The sequence below is a fragment of the Antechinus flavipes genome, chromosome 3, assembly GCF_016432865.1.
Source record: "Antechinus flavipes isolate AdamAnt ecotype Samford, QLD, Australia chromosome 3, AdamAnt_v2, whole genome shotgun sequence".
NCBI lineage: Eukaryota > Metazoa > Chordata > Mammalia > Dasyuromorphia > Dasyuridae > Antechinus > Antechinus flavipes.
In genome coordinates this window covers 626517128-626536283 of record NC_067400.1, presented here as the reverse complement: position 1 = coordinate 626536283, position 19156 = coordinate 626517128, and the positions used below count along the sequence as shown (strand labels likewise).

Sequence of the window (19156 nt, the reverse complement as noted above, 5' to 3'; positions counted from 1 at the left end):
TCATTGTACATTGTTTGGTTAGGTATTCTCCTATATATGCTTTCCCTGATTTTTTTTTTAATTTTTAATTGTAGCAATTTTATTTCTTTTTAATATACATTGCTTTATGAATCATATTGCGAGAGAAAAATCAGAACAAAAAGGGAAAACCATGGAAGAGATTAAAAAAAAAAAAAAACAGAAAAAAGAAGTGAACATAGAATCTGTTGATTTACATTGTCTTCTTAGTTTTTGCTGGATGCAGATGTCCAAAATCTATTGAGATTGCCTTGGATCACTGAACCACTGAGAAGAATCAAGCTTTTCATAGTTGATCGATTACAACATGCTATCATTGCATTTGCTATTGCCAGTCACTCCTGATTCCCAAGGCCTGTCAGAGAAATCTCTGGTAAATATTACTATCATTCTAACCTCTTCCTGAGGCCTTCAGAAATCCGCTGGCTGCTATCCCATATGGATGCACTTTAAGCACAACAGAGCACCAAGAGTTTTAGCAGACAAGCCTAGACTTTATTCACGTGGTTTACACCTCACCCTATGACCTCATAGGCCGTGTTCCAGATAAAAAAGGGGTGGAAAGGGGGTTGGTCTCCTCCTCCACTGAGCTTATATCAGGCCCATGAGGTCATAAGCACAGCCAATCAGAGATAGAGATACTTCCCATTCCTGACAGGCTTTCAGAGTGTTTAGGATTCCCGCTGTGGCTGGAGATTCCACACACTAAGGAAGTCCCTATGTACTCATACCCAATAACATCCAGGGACTTCCAGGACCTGTATTATATCCTAACTGTGCTTGCCTGGCCTCTCTAATGGACCCTTACAGATCATCATTCTTGCTGCTATTGTGTACAATGTATTCCTGGTTCTGCTTGCTTTGCTCAGCATCTGAACTTTGTTTTGCTATCACCTTGTATAAATGGGATTCTTTGTATAAATGGGATACAGATATTCTTTCTGCAGAAGTGGTATATGGTAGAAAAGGGGTTGTCTTGCATATTAAACTTTCCTCATTATGAAATAGAGATGAGAAGCTTAGCTTAGCTTTGTGAAAAATAAACCTCTTGGACTCAGAAAGAAGTGAAGTTAAAAGTCTGTTTTACTGCAGAAATGAGTGTGTCCCATCATCCAGAAAGGATAGACACACATGGTGGAGGAAGATTAAGCATCATATCCCTATTCTGTTTCCCCATTTGCTGGGTAGTCTTCCTGCTTTGTTGCCCACATACTTACCTCTAGATATGTACCCCGTCCACCACAGACATGGCATGATCATTAAAATGAGCTTAAGCTCTTCCTGAAGACAAGTTAATATTTATAATATTTATAACCGTCTCCTAAACCTTCAATTATATCACTTTGCTTGAACTTAAAAACTGTTCCCCTAGACTATTTAATATTTAATTTAATAGAATAATTTTTATAATTTAATATTTAATTTAATAGAATATTTAAGGAAGAAGGGAGATAGAACTGGGTCCACGCTCCCCTCTTTGGAGTAGTTGTTGCCTAGTCCTACCCTCCAGCTTCCCCTCCTATCAGAAACCAAAATCTGCCTCGGGGAATGGAGTGGGATGAAATTCAGGTGCTTCCCTGCCTTCCACATCCGGGCAGCCTCACACAGGCCTTTAACCTACATGGGCAAGAACAGCACCCCGCCCCCAACACATCCTCTAAAATGTATGTACAAGTAGATAATAATGTAAATTCAAATTAACGGCAGCCGGGACGATCAGCGAAGGCTTCCCTTGACCTGAACTTTGGAGGAAGTGGGGAGTTGGAACGCCCGAGGGTGAGAAACTGCAAGGACAAGCCAGCGAACAAATGGGGACCGTGACTTTGTGCTTTGCATACAGCCACGTCCGCAGGAACTCGCCTTTCTACAGCGCTGTACAAGGGGCTCACTCCACCCCGGGGGTAGGTCCCCAGGTCGGACCACAGGGGGCTCCTGGGGCGCTTCCGGGGCAATGAACTGCAAAGCTCACGCTGGACACGGGATGGTTTAGAAAGAACGTGGTAAGGGTCTACACGTGTCACAACAGCTGTGGTCGCAGGGACCCGGACCTGAGTTCAGGTGCCAAGAGATGGCCTAGCTCCTCAAGGGGTGGGAGCCGGAGCTAGTCCTGTGCAGAGCGCAGAGAGCTCTTTCCTCGCTCCCCTCTCCAGAACTGTCTGTTCTACACTCTCATTCTTGGAGTCAGATCCCACCTGCGACAAGCCACCTGCCACCTGCCACCTGCCTCCTTCCTGCTTCTTCCCCAGAGCGTGGCCCTAAAAACTCAGGTGAAATGAGCGCCGCTGAGCTCTCTGGGAAATGGAGTCTCGGGAACCCGGCGGTTCCTGATGTTCGTTAGGAACAGAGGCAGAGAAGACTCCATTTCCCAGAAATCATCGGGATCGCAGACTGGGCCTGCGCCTTCAGATCCAGCTCGCATCGATTCTAGAGAAATCTTGGAAGTTGTAGTTTCAGGGCTCGAGACGCGCAGGCGCTGTTCTCCGCGGGGCCCGGACGTTCCTTCGAGCCTTTGTTTCGTGGGTCAGCTCTGCAGCGCAGGTGAGGAAAAGGGGGAGGGAGGAAAGCTGGGGTTCCCTGAGGCGTTGGAGTGTGGGCATGCGTGTCTGTGAGTATGCGTGCTCTTGCACAGGAGCTGTGGAGGGGGGGGAGGCCCTGTTGGGCCGAGGACCCTGGGGTCGCCTGGGTTTGGGTGCTAGCGTCTGTTACCGGGTGTGGATGTCAGTTTAAGAGCAAGTACTCCCGGGGAGGGGATGGGGGTGTGTGCGCCCGCGCGTGCGTGCATGAGCGTGGCCTTGCCTGAGGGTCGGAGGCTGTGCCGGTGAAACGGGGTGCTCGCCTGGGGGAGAGCATGAATGTGTTAGTGCATGAGTGTGTGTGTGTGCGTGCGCGTGCACACCCAGGTGGGCAGTGGGCAGGGGCGGGGCGGAGCGGGAACGGGAGACTGAGACCTGGACCCCCGTACCTCCTTTCCTGCCCCGCTGGGTGTCCGAGGGTGCTCACGCCTGAGGCCTTTGCGGCCGGAGGCCCCGTGTCCCTCCTGGAGGACAGTCCTGCCTGCAGGGGCATGAGTGGCTGGGTCCGAGTCCCCGGAACCCTGAGGAGAGGGTTGGGTGGGCGACAAACCTTTATTGTCCTGTGGGACTGTAACTCTTAAGCAGTCACGTGTTCCCCCCTCCCATTTAGCAGAAAGCACCTGCGCCGGCGTTTGTTTAGTTACAAAAATGTGGAGCGCTAGAGGGGGCGGGCCTTGGAGGCCCCGCCCCTCCTCCCGCTGGTGTTGTGATGGGGGACCGGGAGCTCAGGTGGAGGCGGCCCAGGACTCGGGTGGGCGGGACGCCAGGGTGGGGCCGGGAGGGGCCTGGGAGGACCTTTAGTGCAGGTTTGCTGCGGGTGAAAAGCTGCCAGCTCTGGGGAGGGACACAGGGAGGCAGCTCCCCGCACCCCCTCCTCACCGTTCCAGGGCTCTGCTGCCCCCAATTCTCCGCGCTTTGTTCCGGCGTCCTCTTGTTTTCCCAGGGGACCTCTCCTGCAAGCCCTTTCCTCATCTCTTATTTCTGACCCCCCCACACACACTCCTTCCTTCCCTCCCCCCTTCTTTCTCTCTCCCTGGACTTTCTCAGTCTCTCTCAGTATCCATATCTGTACATTTATAGTGTGTGTATTTGTGCAGTTGTTTATTCTAAGAAAGCCGGCACGTTCATTTAAGAGGCGACCTGCCCTAGACTCTAAGTCTGGGGCTTTAGAGACATGACCCCCTCTGGGTTTCCCAGCAAACACCCGGATGAGGCGAGGAGCGCCAGGGACCTTCCTCCTGGAGCCCTGAGAGGAGCAAACTTTGGCTGGGACACATTCACAGCGTGATCTTCGGGGAGAACAGAGAGTGCCGGCAGAGAGGGAGCCCTCCCTGGCAAAGCCTTTATCCGGTTCACTTTCAACAAGCCTTTATTAAGCTGCCCTTCTATGCCAAGGACTTGCCCTGTTAAGTCAGCCAGCGCTTTTTTATTTTTTACTTAATAGCATTTTATTTTCCAATTACATGTAAAGATAGATTTCAGTATTCATTTTTTGGGTGATTTTGAGTTCTAAATTTTTTTCTCCCTCCTTTCCTTCTGTCCCCTTTCCTCAAGACAGCAAGCAGTTTAGTAGGGGTTATACGTGTACAATCATTTCAAACCTATTTCCATGTTAATCCTGTTGAGCAAGCATTTTTAAAGTGCTTTTCTTAGGCTCTGGGAATTCAGGGAAAGGCAGAAATTAGGTCCCTTCCTTCAAAGAGTTCACATTCTAATGGGGGAGATAATATCACAGTAAAAGAACATGAGATACAAAAACCAAAATAGGATTCTCCCCCATTTTTGAGGGCCCCTGCTTCAAAGAGTCTATTATTCATCCCTATCTCCTTCATAGACTTTGGGAGGAGAAAGATAAATGCCTTGTGCTAGTCCCACAGCTAATGTGTGTCGGTGGCCAGACTTTGATGTAGGTTTTCAAGACTCAGACGGGCCCAGTGTCTGTCCCATTGAAGAGTGATTATCGAGTGTTTGGAATGGATGAAGTTCACTGGGGTCTCTTGTCTGCGCAGGGCCTTTGATTGCTGCAGGAGCCCGGGCTGAGATCGGCGACCGAGCCACTCCACAAGTGCCAGCAGAAGGTTCCTCCAGGGGAGACGGGCTCCTGGGATGCTGGTCCGGCCAGCTGGACCTTGTGCGGGCCTAGTGAAGGCCAAGGAGCCTCAACAGTGACTTAGAGGAAAGGAAGTGTGCTTGGGACACCAGCATCCCTCGGAGGGGGCTCCCGCTGCCGGACACAGGCTGATGGGAAAGGCAGCTCTCCATCTTGCCTTTGGAGTAAAGCCAGAGCATCCCGCGAGGCCGAGGTGATCATGGAGAACCTGGCCCAAGTGGTTGGGAGAGGTGAGGATGACCAGAGTTGGGGGCGGGCGACCCAGCAAGTCGTGTTCCGAATTTGAATTCCTGGTGTGGTGTCCCTGGCCCCGCTCCAATGAGGTCTATGCCCCTCAGTTTCTAGGGCCACAGCATTGTCCATAGGGAATGTCATTGGAGCTCTTCATTGTCAATGGGTCAGTCCTGGCTGGAGCTGGGGAAAAGATGTTCCGATCCGTTGTAGCTGATAGTCAGCTAAAGCTACAGATAGAGCATTATGAACAGTGATGGAGTCACAGATCCAGAACTATCCAAAGCTCTGCTTGTGTGGAGAAAACTATATCAGTCAGTATTCTCACACAGCTATGGATAAACCCACATAGATATGTGGAGGTCACTAGTGGATTGTGTGGTAGATCTCAGATCCAGCCCTAAACACGCTCCTGCTGTATCACCCTGGAAAAGTCACTCAACCTCTTCCTCAGTACTCTCATCTGTAAAATGGGAAATAGTGCCTACCTTCCCAGGGTTGTGAGGATCAATTAAAATAATGTATTTATAAATGTTAACTATTGGGGCAATTAGATGGCAAAGGAGATAGAACACCATCTCTGAAGTCAGGAGGAATTCAAATCCAGCCTCAGACATGTAATATTTAGTAGCTGTGTGATCCTGGGCAAGTCACTTAACTCCAACTGCCACACACCCCCCCCCCCCAAATGTTTGCTGTTATATATGTGCTTATGTCTACAAAGCATTTATACGTAGGACTCTTCAAATTAGTCATGATATAAGTAGGCAGGCCACTGGTGGGTATCCAACATGATCTCTTGTCCTTTCAGAGTCTTACCTTCCTTGGTGTCCCCACTAGGTGCTTAATAAATGTTTATTGATTATTAATATTTGATTACACCCTCCTCTCCATGTTCTAGCTCAGAGCTTCCTAATCTATGGTCCATGAACTTAGTTTTTAAAATATTGTGATAACTATCAATATGATGATTTCCTTTGCAATTGGTGTATTGTTTTATGCATTTAAAAACCTGCTTCTGAGAAGAATTTCTGCCAGATTGCCAAAGGGGTCCGTGACACACAAATGGTGGATCGTCGCTGCAGGGATGTGCTTTTCACACTGGGGAGGCCCTTCCCATCTCTGAGCCCCACTTGGGGTATTCCACTGTCCGTATCATGTGTGTCCAGCAGAATTTCTTATTCTTTTATTGGTTTATGGGCTCTGACTTTCTGCTGGACTCCCTTAGACCCCTTCACAGAATACCTTTTTTTTTTTTTTAATGGAAGGAAAGGAAAACTTAGAAATTAGTGAAAATAAAGATATAAATTATTGGCTTATCCAAGTTCGTGGACCCCTGAAAACTAGTGATAAACACTGTGGGGTTTCCTAGTCCCAGATGAAGGCCCTTGCTTCGAGGAAGCTCTCAGGGTATCATCCTCATTACATGAGAATATTTGAAGCCTACGGTGAGCCCCAGAATTACTCCATAGTCCAGTCTTCTTTTTGTCTTCCCCTCCCTCTGCTAGAAATAAGCTCCCTATGGAATCAAGGTGGGAAAATAATTTTCTGTTGGTTGTTCCTGAAGGAGGAGTAGCTGGGAGGTAACAGCCCATTCACCATTCTTCCCTTCATGCTTTCAGAAAGCACTGGCAGTTGCTTTTTAAATGTTTACCCAAACGTCATCTTGTTCTACACATCTGTGATGTCATTTTTTCTTCCCCATTTTCCATATTTGCAAAGTGAGATCCTAGAAATTGAATGAGAAGCTTAGGTCAGCTGACATTAAAACTCTAATGCCTTAATCTTATTTTGGGCCGTATCCACCAGGCCTCTTTGAGACTAAAACTGTACGGGGAGAAAATAACACTATCCAAAGAACCCTAAAAATTGCATCCAATGAGCTAGAGAGGAGAATTGGGGTACTCGTTCCCAAGGAAGTCAGGTGGCCCGGTGACCAGAGCTAGAGCCAGAAGAATTGGAGTTTACGTCCACTCTCAGTCACTGACCAGCCATAGGATCCTGGGCATTGCCTCAGTTTCCTTATCTGTAATGTGGCGGTAATAAATGCACTTACTTTCCGGGCTGTTTCTGAGGATGAAATGAGATAATATTTGTAAAGTGCTTTTCAAACTTTAATGCTCTCTATTCAGGAGTATGCTATGAATACTGTGAGACTGATTATGATTATTATCCCTTATGTAAGAGGATCACAGTTTGCAGCACCTCGGCGTACCTTTAGCCCAGTTCAGACCTTAGTAGTTCCCTCAGTGGGCCTGTTCTGACCACAGAGTCGGGTCAGGGTCTCAGGCCCTGGAGCCCCTCTCCTTAACCTTTTCCTGCAGTGTCCAGATTGCTCTGCAGAGCCCTTTGACCTTTCTTTGTAGGGATCACGGGGTCACACACCCCTATGGTTGTGTGGGGATTTCCCCACTGCTGAGTCTGAAGACTACACGTCAGAATCAATCTCCCTCATGGCCCCTTTTCTCCCCTCAGCTCTCCCTTCTCAAGACTCTGCCCTTCCCCAAGAAAGGGTCCCGGAGCAGGAGGAAGGAATGACCTCTGATCTCCTGTCGGATGGAATCCAGGTGAGTTGGAGTTTTTTCTCTCCCAAATGCTGGTTCATTTCTTAGAGCAGATAAATCACCTTCTTTTGCCTTTGGTCTCTTCCCACCCATATCCTTCTGAGGACTCAGAGCCCCAGTTTTATTTTCAAGAAAACAAGCCTTTTCTGACAGACACTGTCGGGTTGATAAATTGTGAGGGTAGGTCAGCCAGCCCGAGCCCCCCAAACTGAGCTCGGGAGATAAAAGGCCTTGCCTGATCTCAGAAGGCAGAGAACTGGAATTAGACCCAGTGTCTTCTTTTAAAAGAATGATTGATATCTTTTGTTTTTACATCCTCTTCATTTCTTAATATGTTCAGGAAGTTCCTGATTAGTGTGAATAGTGAATCTCCTGAAGTATTTGAATTTTCTCTGTTTGAAGTTGTAATTATATCAGATACAATTATTGCTTTCAGCCCAATGGAACTGTGCAGTGCAGATTCAAATAATGTGCTCACCTGAGGGATTCCTGATTCACAGAAACTTACCTTCCCCTATTTCTTATCCAGGGAATCATCTCTATAACAAAGAATTAAACATGAAACAGCTCAGCAAAACTAATTAGCATGGAATTCAAGTTTGATGGGATCTACCTCTTGGTCCATGGTCTTCCCAGTCTGAAGTAGGGAAGGATGTTTGTTTTTGCACCTTTTCTTGGGGAATCAAGCTTGGTGTCCTTATCACTGTTGCCGTGTGGTTCTTGTTGGCATTGTTGTAATTGTGTATTTGGATTCCTGATTCTGCAGACTTCCACTGGCATTTGTCCTAAAAGTCTTCACTCACTTCCCCGTGTTCCTGATAGTCATTATTCCTCATATTCCCTTCCATTCCTCTACCACAGTTTAGTTATTCCTCGTGGAGTTACTCCTCGTTTGTTTGCAATGGTTTTCCAATACAAAAATCGCTACTATAAATCTTTTAGTATATATGAAGGCCTTTTTCTGTCTTTAATTCCCTTAGAACACATACCTAGCAAGGGAGGACGCAGCTCTCTGGATTCCTGATTCACTGCAGTAGTGGGATTAAAGTCAGAAGCAAACATATCTTTGTGAGCTGCATATTTACTTAGAAGACCCCACAATAACATTATGTTCTTTATTTCAGTGTAGGAACTTTTAAAAAATTGTTTTGATAAGAGTATTTCAGTCAGTCATATAGTCAGCTAGCTTTTTTAAATCATCTACTATATATTAGGCTCTGTGCTGGGGATACTAACAAAAGCAAAAAGCGGTCTCCTAAGGGCTCCCGGACAATGTAAACAACTTTATCAAATAAGTTCTAGGCAGGACAAATGGGGGGGAGGGGTAACCAGAGGAAAAGCACCTTGAAGAATTGAGGAAGGCTTCTTGTGGAAGGCGAACTTTTGGTAAGACTTAAAAGGCAGCCGTGAGGAGGAAGACCTGCAGGAATCTAGGCCTGAAGGGCCAGCCGGGTCTGCGCTGGTGTGGCGAGATAGTCAGGATGAATCTCAGGTGAGATGCGCCAGAGGTGGAAGTGCCAGGATAGGGTGGCTGTGCCCGGGCACTGCTTGGAGGTGCTTTGGGAATGTTTACTGAGTGGCGGGAAGTTCAGAATTGAGGGAGGACGATGATACACTCAGCAATAAGAGGGAAATTTGGAAGAGATGAGGGAAAGAGGAATTCAGTTTTGAAATCAGTGAGTTTCATACTCTATGGGACGTCTAATTGAAGTGACCCAAGGACAGCTGGAGATCGGAGACTGGGGCTTAGGAGAGAGAATTGGGTTGGGTCAGTGATGTGAGAATCACTGTATATACACGTATAAATAAATAAATAGAATGTATAAAAGGAGGATTCATCCAATTTGTGGGAGCTAATGGGATCACCAAGTAAAAGAGAGAGGGAGAAGAGGAGGTCTGTGATAGAGTTTGGGGGAGACCCACAGTCTGTGCGCCTAACTTGGATGAAGACCCGCAAGAGAAGATTGAAAACAGTTGGGAAGTCAGGGAAGGAGGACAATCAGGAGGTATTTCAAGTAATTGACTTCCTTTAGAAGTCTGTATTTTATTTTATGTATTCCATTCTGAGTCCCTGGATTTCCTCAGCCCGCCAAAGGGGTTGATGATGTTCTCCCTTCCTTTGGTATCCTCCCTATCCTTCCCTTTACTATTTGAATGAATGGTTTAGCAGTTTTTATGGACTCTTACTACACGCTCGGCATCATCCCAAGTTAAGTTCCGGGGGTGCAGATATAAGGGAACAAAATTACCCCAGATCTCAGTGAGCTCACATACTACTATAAAGGGGACTCTGGTTCAGACCCCCCTGTAGTATGGGGAGGCGAAGCCCACCAGCCAGAGCCCCGCATTTCAGAGGCCAAGTCCAAGGCCCTGGGGAGAGAGGTGAGGAGAATGGATGGAGTGCCAGTAGCTACTCCACATGGGGGTCCTGGCCATGGACCCCTGCTGCCTGTCCCCGTCTGCCCTTCCTGACTGCCCTCGCTGCCTTCTGGGCTCAGCCCACATCTCTCTCCTCTAAGAAGCCTTTCCTGCTGCCACCCAGCCCCTTCCTTCCAAGATAGCCATCCATTTATTCACACCTTCTGTAGCTTTTGTGCTCCTGTTCCTTCCATGTCATCTCCTGGCTTAGGTGAGCCTTGAAGGCGGGGGGCTTGCACCTTCCTTTTTACCCCTGGCACTTATATTGTAAACTCTTTTAAGTTTAATAAAAGCTTTCCTTAAAAAGTGGGGTTTGAATCCTGATTCAAAGTTTACTCCACTGTCCCCCAATACCGTTTTTGGAAGCCTTCGTTGTTCACTGAAATCCTTACTTGGGGCACTGCGCTTCCTGATCCTCCGTGGTAATTCCCAATATGGAAATTCCCCTCTCTCTCAGTATTTCAGATAGTCCAAGTTATTCTCTTGATCTGTAGCTTCCTCTGTTGCTAGCCCAGCTAGTCGGGGAAGATTCCCACGGATTGTTTTTGTTTGTGGTATATATATTATAAATGGATCCTAAGACAGATTGGCTTCTGCCAGGGAGTGGGGGAACAGTAGGTTTTATTAGCGTATGCTGTGGGCAAGCACTGTGGGAATATGGTCTCAGGATTCTCAGTAACCTTTTGAGGGAGGTGCTGTTACGACTGCCCTTTTACAGGCACTGAAGTTGCCTTGCCCAAGCTCATACAGCTAGTGAGTATCTGAGGCTGGATTTGAACTTGGGTTGTCCTGATTCTAGGCCCAGTCCAGTCACCATTACCCTCTAGCCCCCAGGATGACAGGGAGTGAGGGGACGAGCGTTGGAGATCTCCGAACTCCGGGGCCTCGGAACATCAGGAGCTCAGTGCCTTGAGCCGACATGCGGAAGTTGGTAAAGGATTAGTAAATGTTTGGAGGCTGACGAACTGGCCAGAAGACCAAAGGATCACCTAGATTGGGTCCAAGGAAGAAGTGTTGCAAAGCTCTGAGCCGGATCCACAAAGGCCGCACATAGAGTGTGCCAGAATAGGACTCATTTCTGTCGTCAGAAACTTAGTGGGTTTGTTTTGAGCAGACACTGATCTTAACTTAGAATATGAATGAATGAACGAGTATAGCCATTGCTATATAGCTTCCCAACATCTCTAGGGGGTAAAGAGCATAGATATAATTATTCCCATTTTGCAAGTTTGTTTGTTTGGTTTTGGTTTTGGCAAGGCAATTAAGTGACTTGCCCAGCTCCAAAAGTTTAGGTAACATGTCCATGGCTCTTGTATTCTTAAATACTTGATACAGTTTTTAATATGTTTGAGATATGAGACCTTTTCTGAGAACTGTCTAAGATTTCTCTCCCCCATTTTCCCCAGTTTTTGCCTTCCTTCTGATCTTGGCTACATTTGTTATATTTGAAGGAAAAAAATTTTAATTTAATGTAATCAAAGTCATAATTTTACATCTTGCAGCATTCTGTGTCTCTTATTTGTTCATAAAATGGTCACCTGTCCTTAAGGCTAATAGGAAATATGTTCCATGTTCTTCACATTTTCTTGTAATGTCTCCCTTTATATTTAGTTCATGCATCCATTTGACCTTATCTTGATAAATGGTGTAAGATATCAGTCTATGTCTAATTTCTGCCACCATTTTTCAGCTTTACCTCAAATTTTTACCAAATAATGAATTCTTATCCCCAAACTTAAATCTTCACACTTGTCACAAACACTGGATAACTATATTCATTGACTACTGTAGATTGCATGCATACTTTGTTCTACTGATCTACCTTTCTATTTCTTAGCCAGTACCAAATAATTTCAGTAATTACTGTCATATAATATGGTTTAAAATCTGGTACTGCTAAGCCTCCTTCCTTTACATTTTTTTCCATTAGTTCCTTTTATATCCTGACCTTTTATTCTTCTAGATAAATTTTTTTCCTAGCTCCATAAAATAAATTTTTGATAATTTAATTAAAATGACATTGTATATACATACATATGTGTGTGTATGTATGTTTTATCATGTTGACTCTTATCTATGAACAATTAATATTTCTCCATTTATTTAAATCTGATTATTTGTGTGCCAAGTTTTTTTTTTTTTAATTGTTTTGTTCATATAGAACCTGGGATTTTTTTGGTTGGTACGTTCCCAAGCATTTTATACTGTCTAGAGATATTTTAAATAAAGTATCTTTAGCGATCTCTTCCTGGAGGAATCCTGTTGGTAATATATAAGAACATAATGTATTTATAATCAGTTAAACATAATTTGAAGTCAAAAAGCTTTAACATTAATCCAGTGTTTGATAACCCAGAGATCTAAGCTTTGAAGTCAAGAATTCATTATTTAAAAAAAAAAAAAACTGCTGGGAAAACTGAAAAGCAATTTGGTTGAAACTAGGTATAAACCAATGACTCAACAAGAAAACCAAGAAAAAGTGCAACCAAGAAAAGTTTAAAATGAGTATGTGATTTAAAAGTAAAGGGAAAAAACAAGCAAATGAGATGAGTAAAAAAAAAAATAAATTACCTTTCAGATCTGTGGGTAAGAGAAAAGTTATGATCAAACAGGATAGGATTATGGGAAATAAAATGATAATTTTGATTACATGAAATTTAAAAGGTTTTCCACAAGCAAAAACAATATGGCTAAAAATAGAAGGAAAGCGGGAAACTGGGGAAAATCTTTTATTTCTCTAATAAAAGCCTCGTTTTCAAATACACAGAGAACTGAGCCAAATTTATTTTTTAAAAAAAAAGTCATTCCCCGGTTGATAAATGGTCAAAGGATATGAATAAGCAGTTTTCAGAAGAAATCAAAGCTATCAAGTCATATGAAAAAAAAACATTCTCACTACTCATTAGAGAAAGTACAAATGAAAACAATTCTGAGATACTGCCTCACATTGATAAGATTGGCAAACATGACACAAAGAGAAAGTGAAAATCCTGGAGGGGATGTGGAAAAATAGTGACACTATTACAATGTTGAATTATGAATTGGTCCAGTCATTGTGGCAAACCATTTGAAACTGTGCCCAGAGGGCTAGAAAACTGTCCATCACCCTTAACCCAGCAATACCATTACTTAGGTCAGTATCGCAGAGATCAAAGAAAAGGGCAAAGGACTCATACATACAAAAATATTTATAGCAGCTCTTTTTGTGGTGCCGAAAATTGGAAACTGAGAGCTGCTTGTCAGTTGGAGAATGGTTGAATAAGTTGTACTTAGTGATTATGATAGAATATAAGAAACATGGGGTGGGGATAGTTTTACAAAAACCTGAAAAGACTTATTAATTAATGCATAGTGAAGAGAACAGAATGAGGAGAATATTGTACACAGTAAATGCAATATTGTAAAGATGATCAGCTGTGAAAGACTTAGCTGCTTTTATCAGTACAATCCAAGACAATCCTAAAAGACTCATGATGAAAAATATTACCCATCTCCAGAAAAAGAACAGATGAATCCTGGAGGAGGGATAGAATATGAAACTCAAAAAAAATTTTAACAGATGTTAAAAGTATATAAAAATAAGACACTAGTATCTGGGGTGCATCGAGACAGGGTTTCATGTAGAAAGAGGTGCTGGAGGAGGGTTATGAAGGAAATTTGAAGCTCTCAGCAGCAGGGGTGGCTTGGGAAGGGGCATGGCAAATAGCCAGTATGAAAGAGATGGACAGGGCAGCATCACCTATGAGGGAGGGGAAGGTCATTCCACAGGACTCAGAGCAGTAAAAGGGAAAGTAGACATAAGAAGGCTGGAGAGGCAGGGAGCTCATGCCTATGACGTGGAGGGCTTTAAGGGGCACACCGGGTAGTTTAGTGAGTCCTGCAGGGCAATAGGGAATCGGGCCTTTTTTGGACCCAAATCTACAGGACTCCGAGCAGTAAAAAGGAAAGTAGACATAAGAAAGCTGGAGAGCCAGGGAGCTCATGGCTAGGACATGGAGGGCTTTAAGGGCCACACTGGATAGTTTAGTGGGTCCTGCAGGGCAATAGGGAATCAGGAACCTTTTTTGGACTAACAAGTGCTTTGTGTTCATGGAATTCTCCGTGCCGTGTATAGACACATGCCTCTAGAGGTATATTGCTTCCCCACGATCCTGCCTACTGTGGATTGGAGAAGTTTTGCTACTTTGATAGAAATAAGGTATTACTCCATGAATATCTTACTTGGACTTTGTTTCATTTTTGGCAATATAGGTTATTTTTTAAAAATAGATTTTGATTGGTATCTTTTGTTTTGACGTTGCTTAGATTTCCCATTGTGCCACTTTTCCTTTCTTCTCCCAAAGAACCATCTCTTTTTACAAAGATTTTTTTTTTCAAATAAAGCAAAAGCAGCAGAAGAAAAATAATCTTCTGTTAAACACTTTTCAGTGTTTTTTCCTGGGTGTGTGTGAGCTGTTCATATGCTTTGTCCAGTTACCCACTGAAAAACTGTCATCTGCTTCTGGATACTGAGGGCTCACCTCATGTCCTACGGTCCTCCCCATCCTCGGGACTTTTCTCTCTTTTTTTTTTTTTTTTTTTTTTTTTAAGATATGTATATATTTGTTGTGAAGAGATCAGGTTGTTGCCAGCCCTTGCCTTGGAAGCGTCTCAGCTCCAGGCCAGCCTTGCCAGGAGTCTTTCTTCGCCCCTTTTGAGATCACCCATTGTTTGTGTGTTAGTGTTTTCATGTTGTCACTCGTGCTGGACTGGGAGCTCCTTGAAGAGAGGGCCTGGCTTTAGCCTTTCTTTGTACCCCCAGGGTTTGGGTGGTCAGTGGCACATAGTAGGTGCTTAATAAATGCTTGGACTAACAGACTAACACTTGCTTCAGAGTTTTTGTTGGAAATTAAATAGTCATCTTCTTTTCTCTTTATAAATTAAATTATTTACAAATAATACTGTGCATCAGTACAAGTAAGTGGAATTATTACTGACCATGTATTTTTCTTTAGTTGTGTGACTTTTCAGTCCCTCACTAGAAGTTTTCTTCAGTGTGCTTTGTCTATTCACCATCATTGAGTTTTCCTCCTCCCAGATCCTCGTTATTTATGCTCTGATCTGTTTCTGTGTGCTTGATTTTTACATTTTTTACTAAAGATCTTTGTAGATTCCTTTCTGTTTTTCATCTTTGTTCCTTACTCACATTTTAGTATTTCATTCCATTAATGTCCCACATTTTATTTAACCTTCTTCTGTTGATGATATTTAACTTGTCTGTGGAGTTGTGTTTCTTTGTTTTGCAGTTATAAAAATATTGCTAGGAAAGTCTTTGAGCCATTTGCTTTCCCCAGTGACTCTTAAAGGGCCTGCTTCTAGAAATAGAATTATGGGGTCGCTCAGCCAAGCCAGCAAGCATCATACTAAGTGCTGGCTCACAAACTATGAGAGTTTTGTTACTTTTTCAGCACATTGATAGTACTTTCTGATAATATTCAGCAAGTCTGTGAATGTAAAGGAGTTTACCTGTTTATCCCCTAATTATTGCTGTCAATTTGATGGATCTAAGGACCTCATTGACTTCTTTGATTTTTGAAGAAGCTGAGGATGTTTCAAGTGATTATTAACAGTTTGGCAGCTAGGTGGCACAGTGGAATCAAAGTTAAACGTATGTCTTCAGTCACTTTAGTAGCTGTGTAACCCTAGGTAAATCCTCTATTTACTGCAATTTCCTCATCTATAAAATGGGTTAAATAAAGCACCTATTTCCCAGACTTCTGAAAATCATATTTGTAAAGTACTTAGCTTGTATAATTGGCACATAGTAGGCATTTAATATAACTTGTTAAATCTAACTTGTAAAAATTTTTCTTTTGAAAATTATTTGACCATAACCTTAGTCTATATTTGTCTATCAAAGATTTGTGAATTTTTTTATCTTTCCTTATATATTTTAAATTTAAAATTTTTTGGGTAGTATTTGCCATCACTATTTTTCCAACCTGTTTGTTGGGCTTTTTTTTTTATTATTATTATTGTTAACAGTCTTCTGCAAACATTAATGTTTAAACATTTGAAAAACAAAAAGGAGAATCAAATATTAAATTGTGAACTTCTATTAGTGTTTTAAGTGTATATTAAAATAATGTATATTAATTTTAATTGGTAATAATTGCTCAATTTGTCATCTTATGAACATTTTTTTGTTTTATTAATGTTCTTTTCAAGACAGTCACTTTTCTACTAATCTGTCTTTTCTTCCCCAAACATCTTTTACCCTTGTAACAAATAATAATCAACAAGACAAATTAGCACACTGAGCACATCTGAAAATGGATGGGTCATTATGTCCTCCATTATCTCACCAATAATAGGTTAAGTTTGTTCATCCCTTCTCTGAAGTCAGAGTAGGTCACATCTTGCAAAGTTAGTTTCTTTTGCACTGTTATAGTTACTTACATTCCTAATTTATAATCCTGTGACCTGAGAAGAAGATTTCATCTTTTGTGCCCCAGGATTGAGATTGCAGCTATCTGAAGTTAGCAAACATCACTTTCCTTCACAAAAACAAGATAAAAAAATGTAAAATGAGGGTTGAACAGCTCTGTCTTCTCTCCATTTGTTATCATTGTCCCCTCAACCTCAGTGATCTTATCCCTCTTAGTATTCTTTTCCCTTTCCCTCCCTCTCTTTCTCTTCCTTTTCCTCCCCTCCATTCATCTTCTTTTGTATCAAGGAACTCTTGGGTGAAGAGGACCAGTGCAGGTATAAGGCACATTTCCAACACTTAAAAGACTTAGACAGTTGCAATTAAGTGACTTGTCAGGAGTCATATAGCCAGCATGTGTCAGAAGTGAGACTTGAACTGAGGTCTTCTGGCTTCAAGGCCAGCTTTCTATCTGCTGTGCTCTGCTGCCTTTTTCCCTCTGTCTATCACCTCCTGATAGAAACCTTCTTGTCATCCTGAGCTATTTTTGCCAGATATACCAGAACTTTAACATTACTAATCTTATTTGTATAGGACTATACCTTACTTTCATATTCATTCTTTGTTACTTGCTTTTGCTTCCATTTTCTGTACAATTTTTAAAATTATATTTTATTTTTCCAAATACATGCAAAGATAGTTTTCAACATTTACCTTTACAAAACCTTGTATTCCAAATTTTTTTCCCTCTCCTCTCCCATTTCCCCTCCCCAAGACAAGCAATCTAATATAGGTTAAACATGCAATTATTCTAAACATTTCTATATTCATCATGCTGAGTTAAAAAAAAAAATCAGATTAAGCAGGGAAAAAAAAAAACACAAGGGGAGGGGGAAACCAAACAAAAAAACAACAAACTAAAAAAAAAAAAAGAAAGAAAAGAAAATTCTAAGCACTGATCCATATTCAGTCCCTGTAGTTCTCTCTCTGGATGTGGATGGTACTTTCCATCCCAAGTTTATTGGAATTGCCTTGAATCACCTCATTGTTGAAAAGATCCACATCCATCACAGTTGATCCTCACATAATCTTCTTGTTGTGTTCATGTTCTCTTAGTTTTGCTCACTTTACTTAGCATCAGTTCATGTAAGTCTCTCCACACTTTTTTGAAATCATCCTCTCGTCATTTCTTATAGAATAGTATTCAATTATATTCATATACTACAACTTATTCCGCCATTCTCCAACTGCATCTACTCCATTTCCAGTTCCTTGCCACTACAAAAAGGACAACTATAAAACATTTGTGAATGTATGAATCCTTTTGTCTTTCAGATCTCTTTGGGATACAGGCCCAGTAGAAACACTGCTGGATTGAAGAGTTGGGTATAGGTCTACCTTGCTCTCCAGCATGGTTGATCATTTCACAATCCACCAACCATGCATTAATGTCCCATTTTTTTCCCACATGCCCTCCAACACTCATCATTATCTTTTCCTATCATCTTAGCCAATCTGAGGTATGAGCTGTCTCAGAGTTGTTTTAATTTGCATTTCTCTTATCAGTAGTGATTGGATCATTTTTTCATATGATTAAAAGAGGTTTTAATTTCTTCACTTGAAAATTATCTTCATATCATTTGACAATTTTATCAATTGAAAAATGACTTGTATTCTTACAAATTTGAGTCAACCTCTATATGTTTTAGAAATGAGGCCTTTATCAGAAACAGTGACTGTAAAAAGTTTTCTCAACTTTCTGCTTTCCTTCTAATCTTGGCTGAGTTGGTTTTCTTTGTACATATCTTTCTTAAAAGTTAGTTGGATTATATAAATATGTATACTTATATTGTATTTAACATATACTTTAATGTATTTAACATGTATGGGACTACCTGACATCTAGGGGAGGGAGTGGAGGGAAGGAGGGGAAAAGTTGGAACAGAAGTTTCTGCAAGGGTCAATGTTGAAAAATTACCCAAGCATATGTTTTGTCAATAAAAAGCTATAATAATAATAATTTTTTAAAAGTTGGTTATATGTGCATGTATCTGCACAGTCTACATTCCCTAGTAATTCATCAAACTGCAAGCATAGTAGTATTAAGAGAAAGAGTAATTCAAAGTCTTTTTCTCAAAGTCACTATCTCTTGCTGCTTTTCCCCTCTTCCTATGAGAAAGTAATGAAACCTACTTAGGGGAGCAGTGAAGAGAGGAAAATTTTTGTAAAAAGCATAAGGATTGTATTTCTTTATTTGCAAGCAGGAGCCATATTCTTATTCTCACCATTCATGGCCCAGCTTTCTTGTGACTTCCAATAGGCTTCAATAAATCATGCTTTAGCTATTTAAGTTTTATGGCTAGACTTTTATTTTTCTGATGTGAACAATAGATTACCACAAAAACAACCCATTTCCAAAATATTTGCTTTGGGGGGAAATAGAAAAAAGATCCTGGCTGTCTCTTATGTCCAGTACTCAATATGATCATTTCTTATAGAGCAATAGTATTATATTACATTCATATACCATAACTTATTCAGTTAGATAACTTTTCCTGGACAATATGTTTTATCCTCAGAATAACGCTTAACACTGCTTTTCTGGTTCCAAATCTAGAGATTTTTCCTTAATCTAATACAATCACTTAAGTTTGGTTCCCCAATTTTGAATCTTCAGAGAATTTCAGTCTTTATATCATTACTTAAATACTATATCTAATATAATATTTGATAGAATTGTAAATCTGTCTAATTGTAATGTTTTTTCTTAGGAAGCTCATTTATGATAATTTTAAAATTATCAATTAGATTCTTAAAAATAATTTCACTTTCTGAT

General features: G+C 41.9%; 1 protein-coding gene across 4 annotated transcripts in view; it reads left to right on the top strand.

Moving 5' to 3' along the window:
* Window positions 1–2432: 2432 nt before the first annotated feature.
* Window positions 2433–19156, top strand: part of LOC127556643 (zinc finger protein 665-like) — a 92629-nt gene continuing 75905 nt past the window's right edge. The window contains exons 1-4 of one of the 4 annotated variants that reach the window (XM_051989915.1): window positions 2433–2556; window positions 4601–4931; window positions 7408–7499; window positions 10714–11892. In XM_051989915.1, the coding sequence (XP_051845875.1) occupies window positions 4901–4931; window positions 7408–7499; window positions 10714–10827 (237 nt within the window). In that variant the 5' untranslated portion in view covers window positions 2433–2556; window positions 4601–4900 and the 3' untranslated portion in view covers window positions 10828–11892. Of the gene's footprint in view, window positions 2557–4600; window positions 4932–7407; window positions 7500–10713; window positions 11893–19156 lie in introns of those variants that run through there. The other 3 variants (XM_051989909.1, XM_051989914.1, XM_051989910.1) reach the window with 3 other exon arrangements.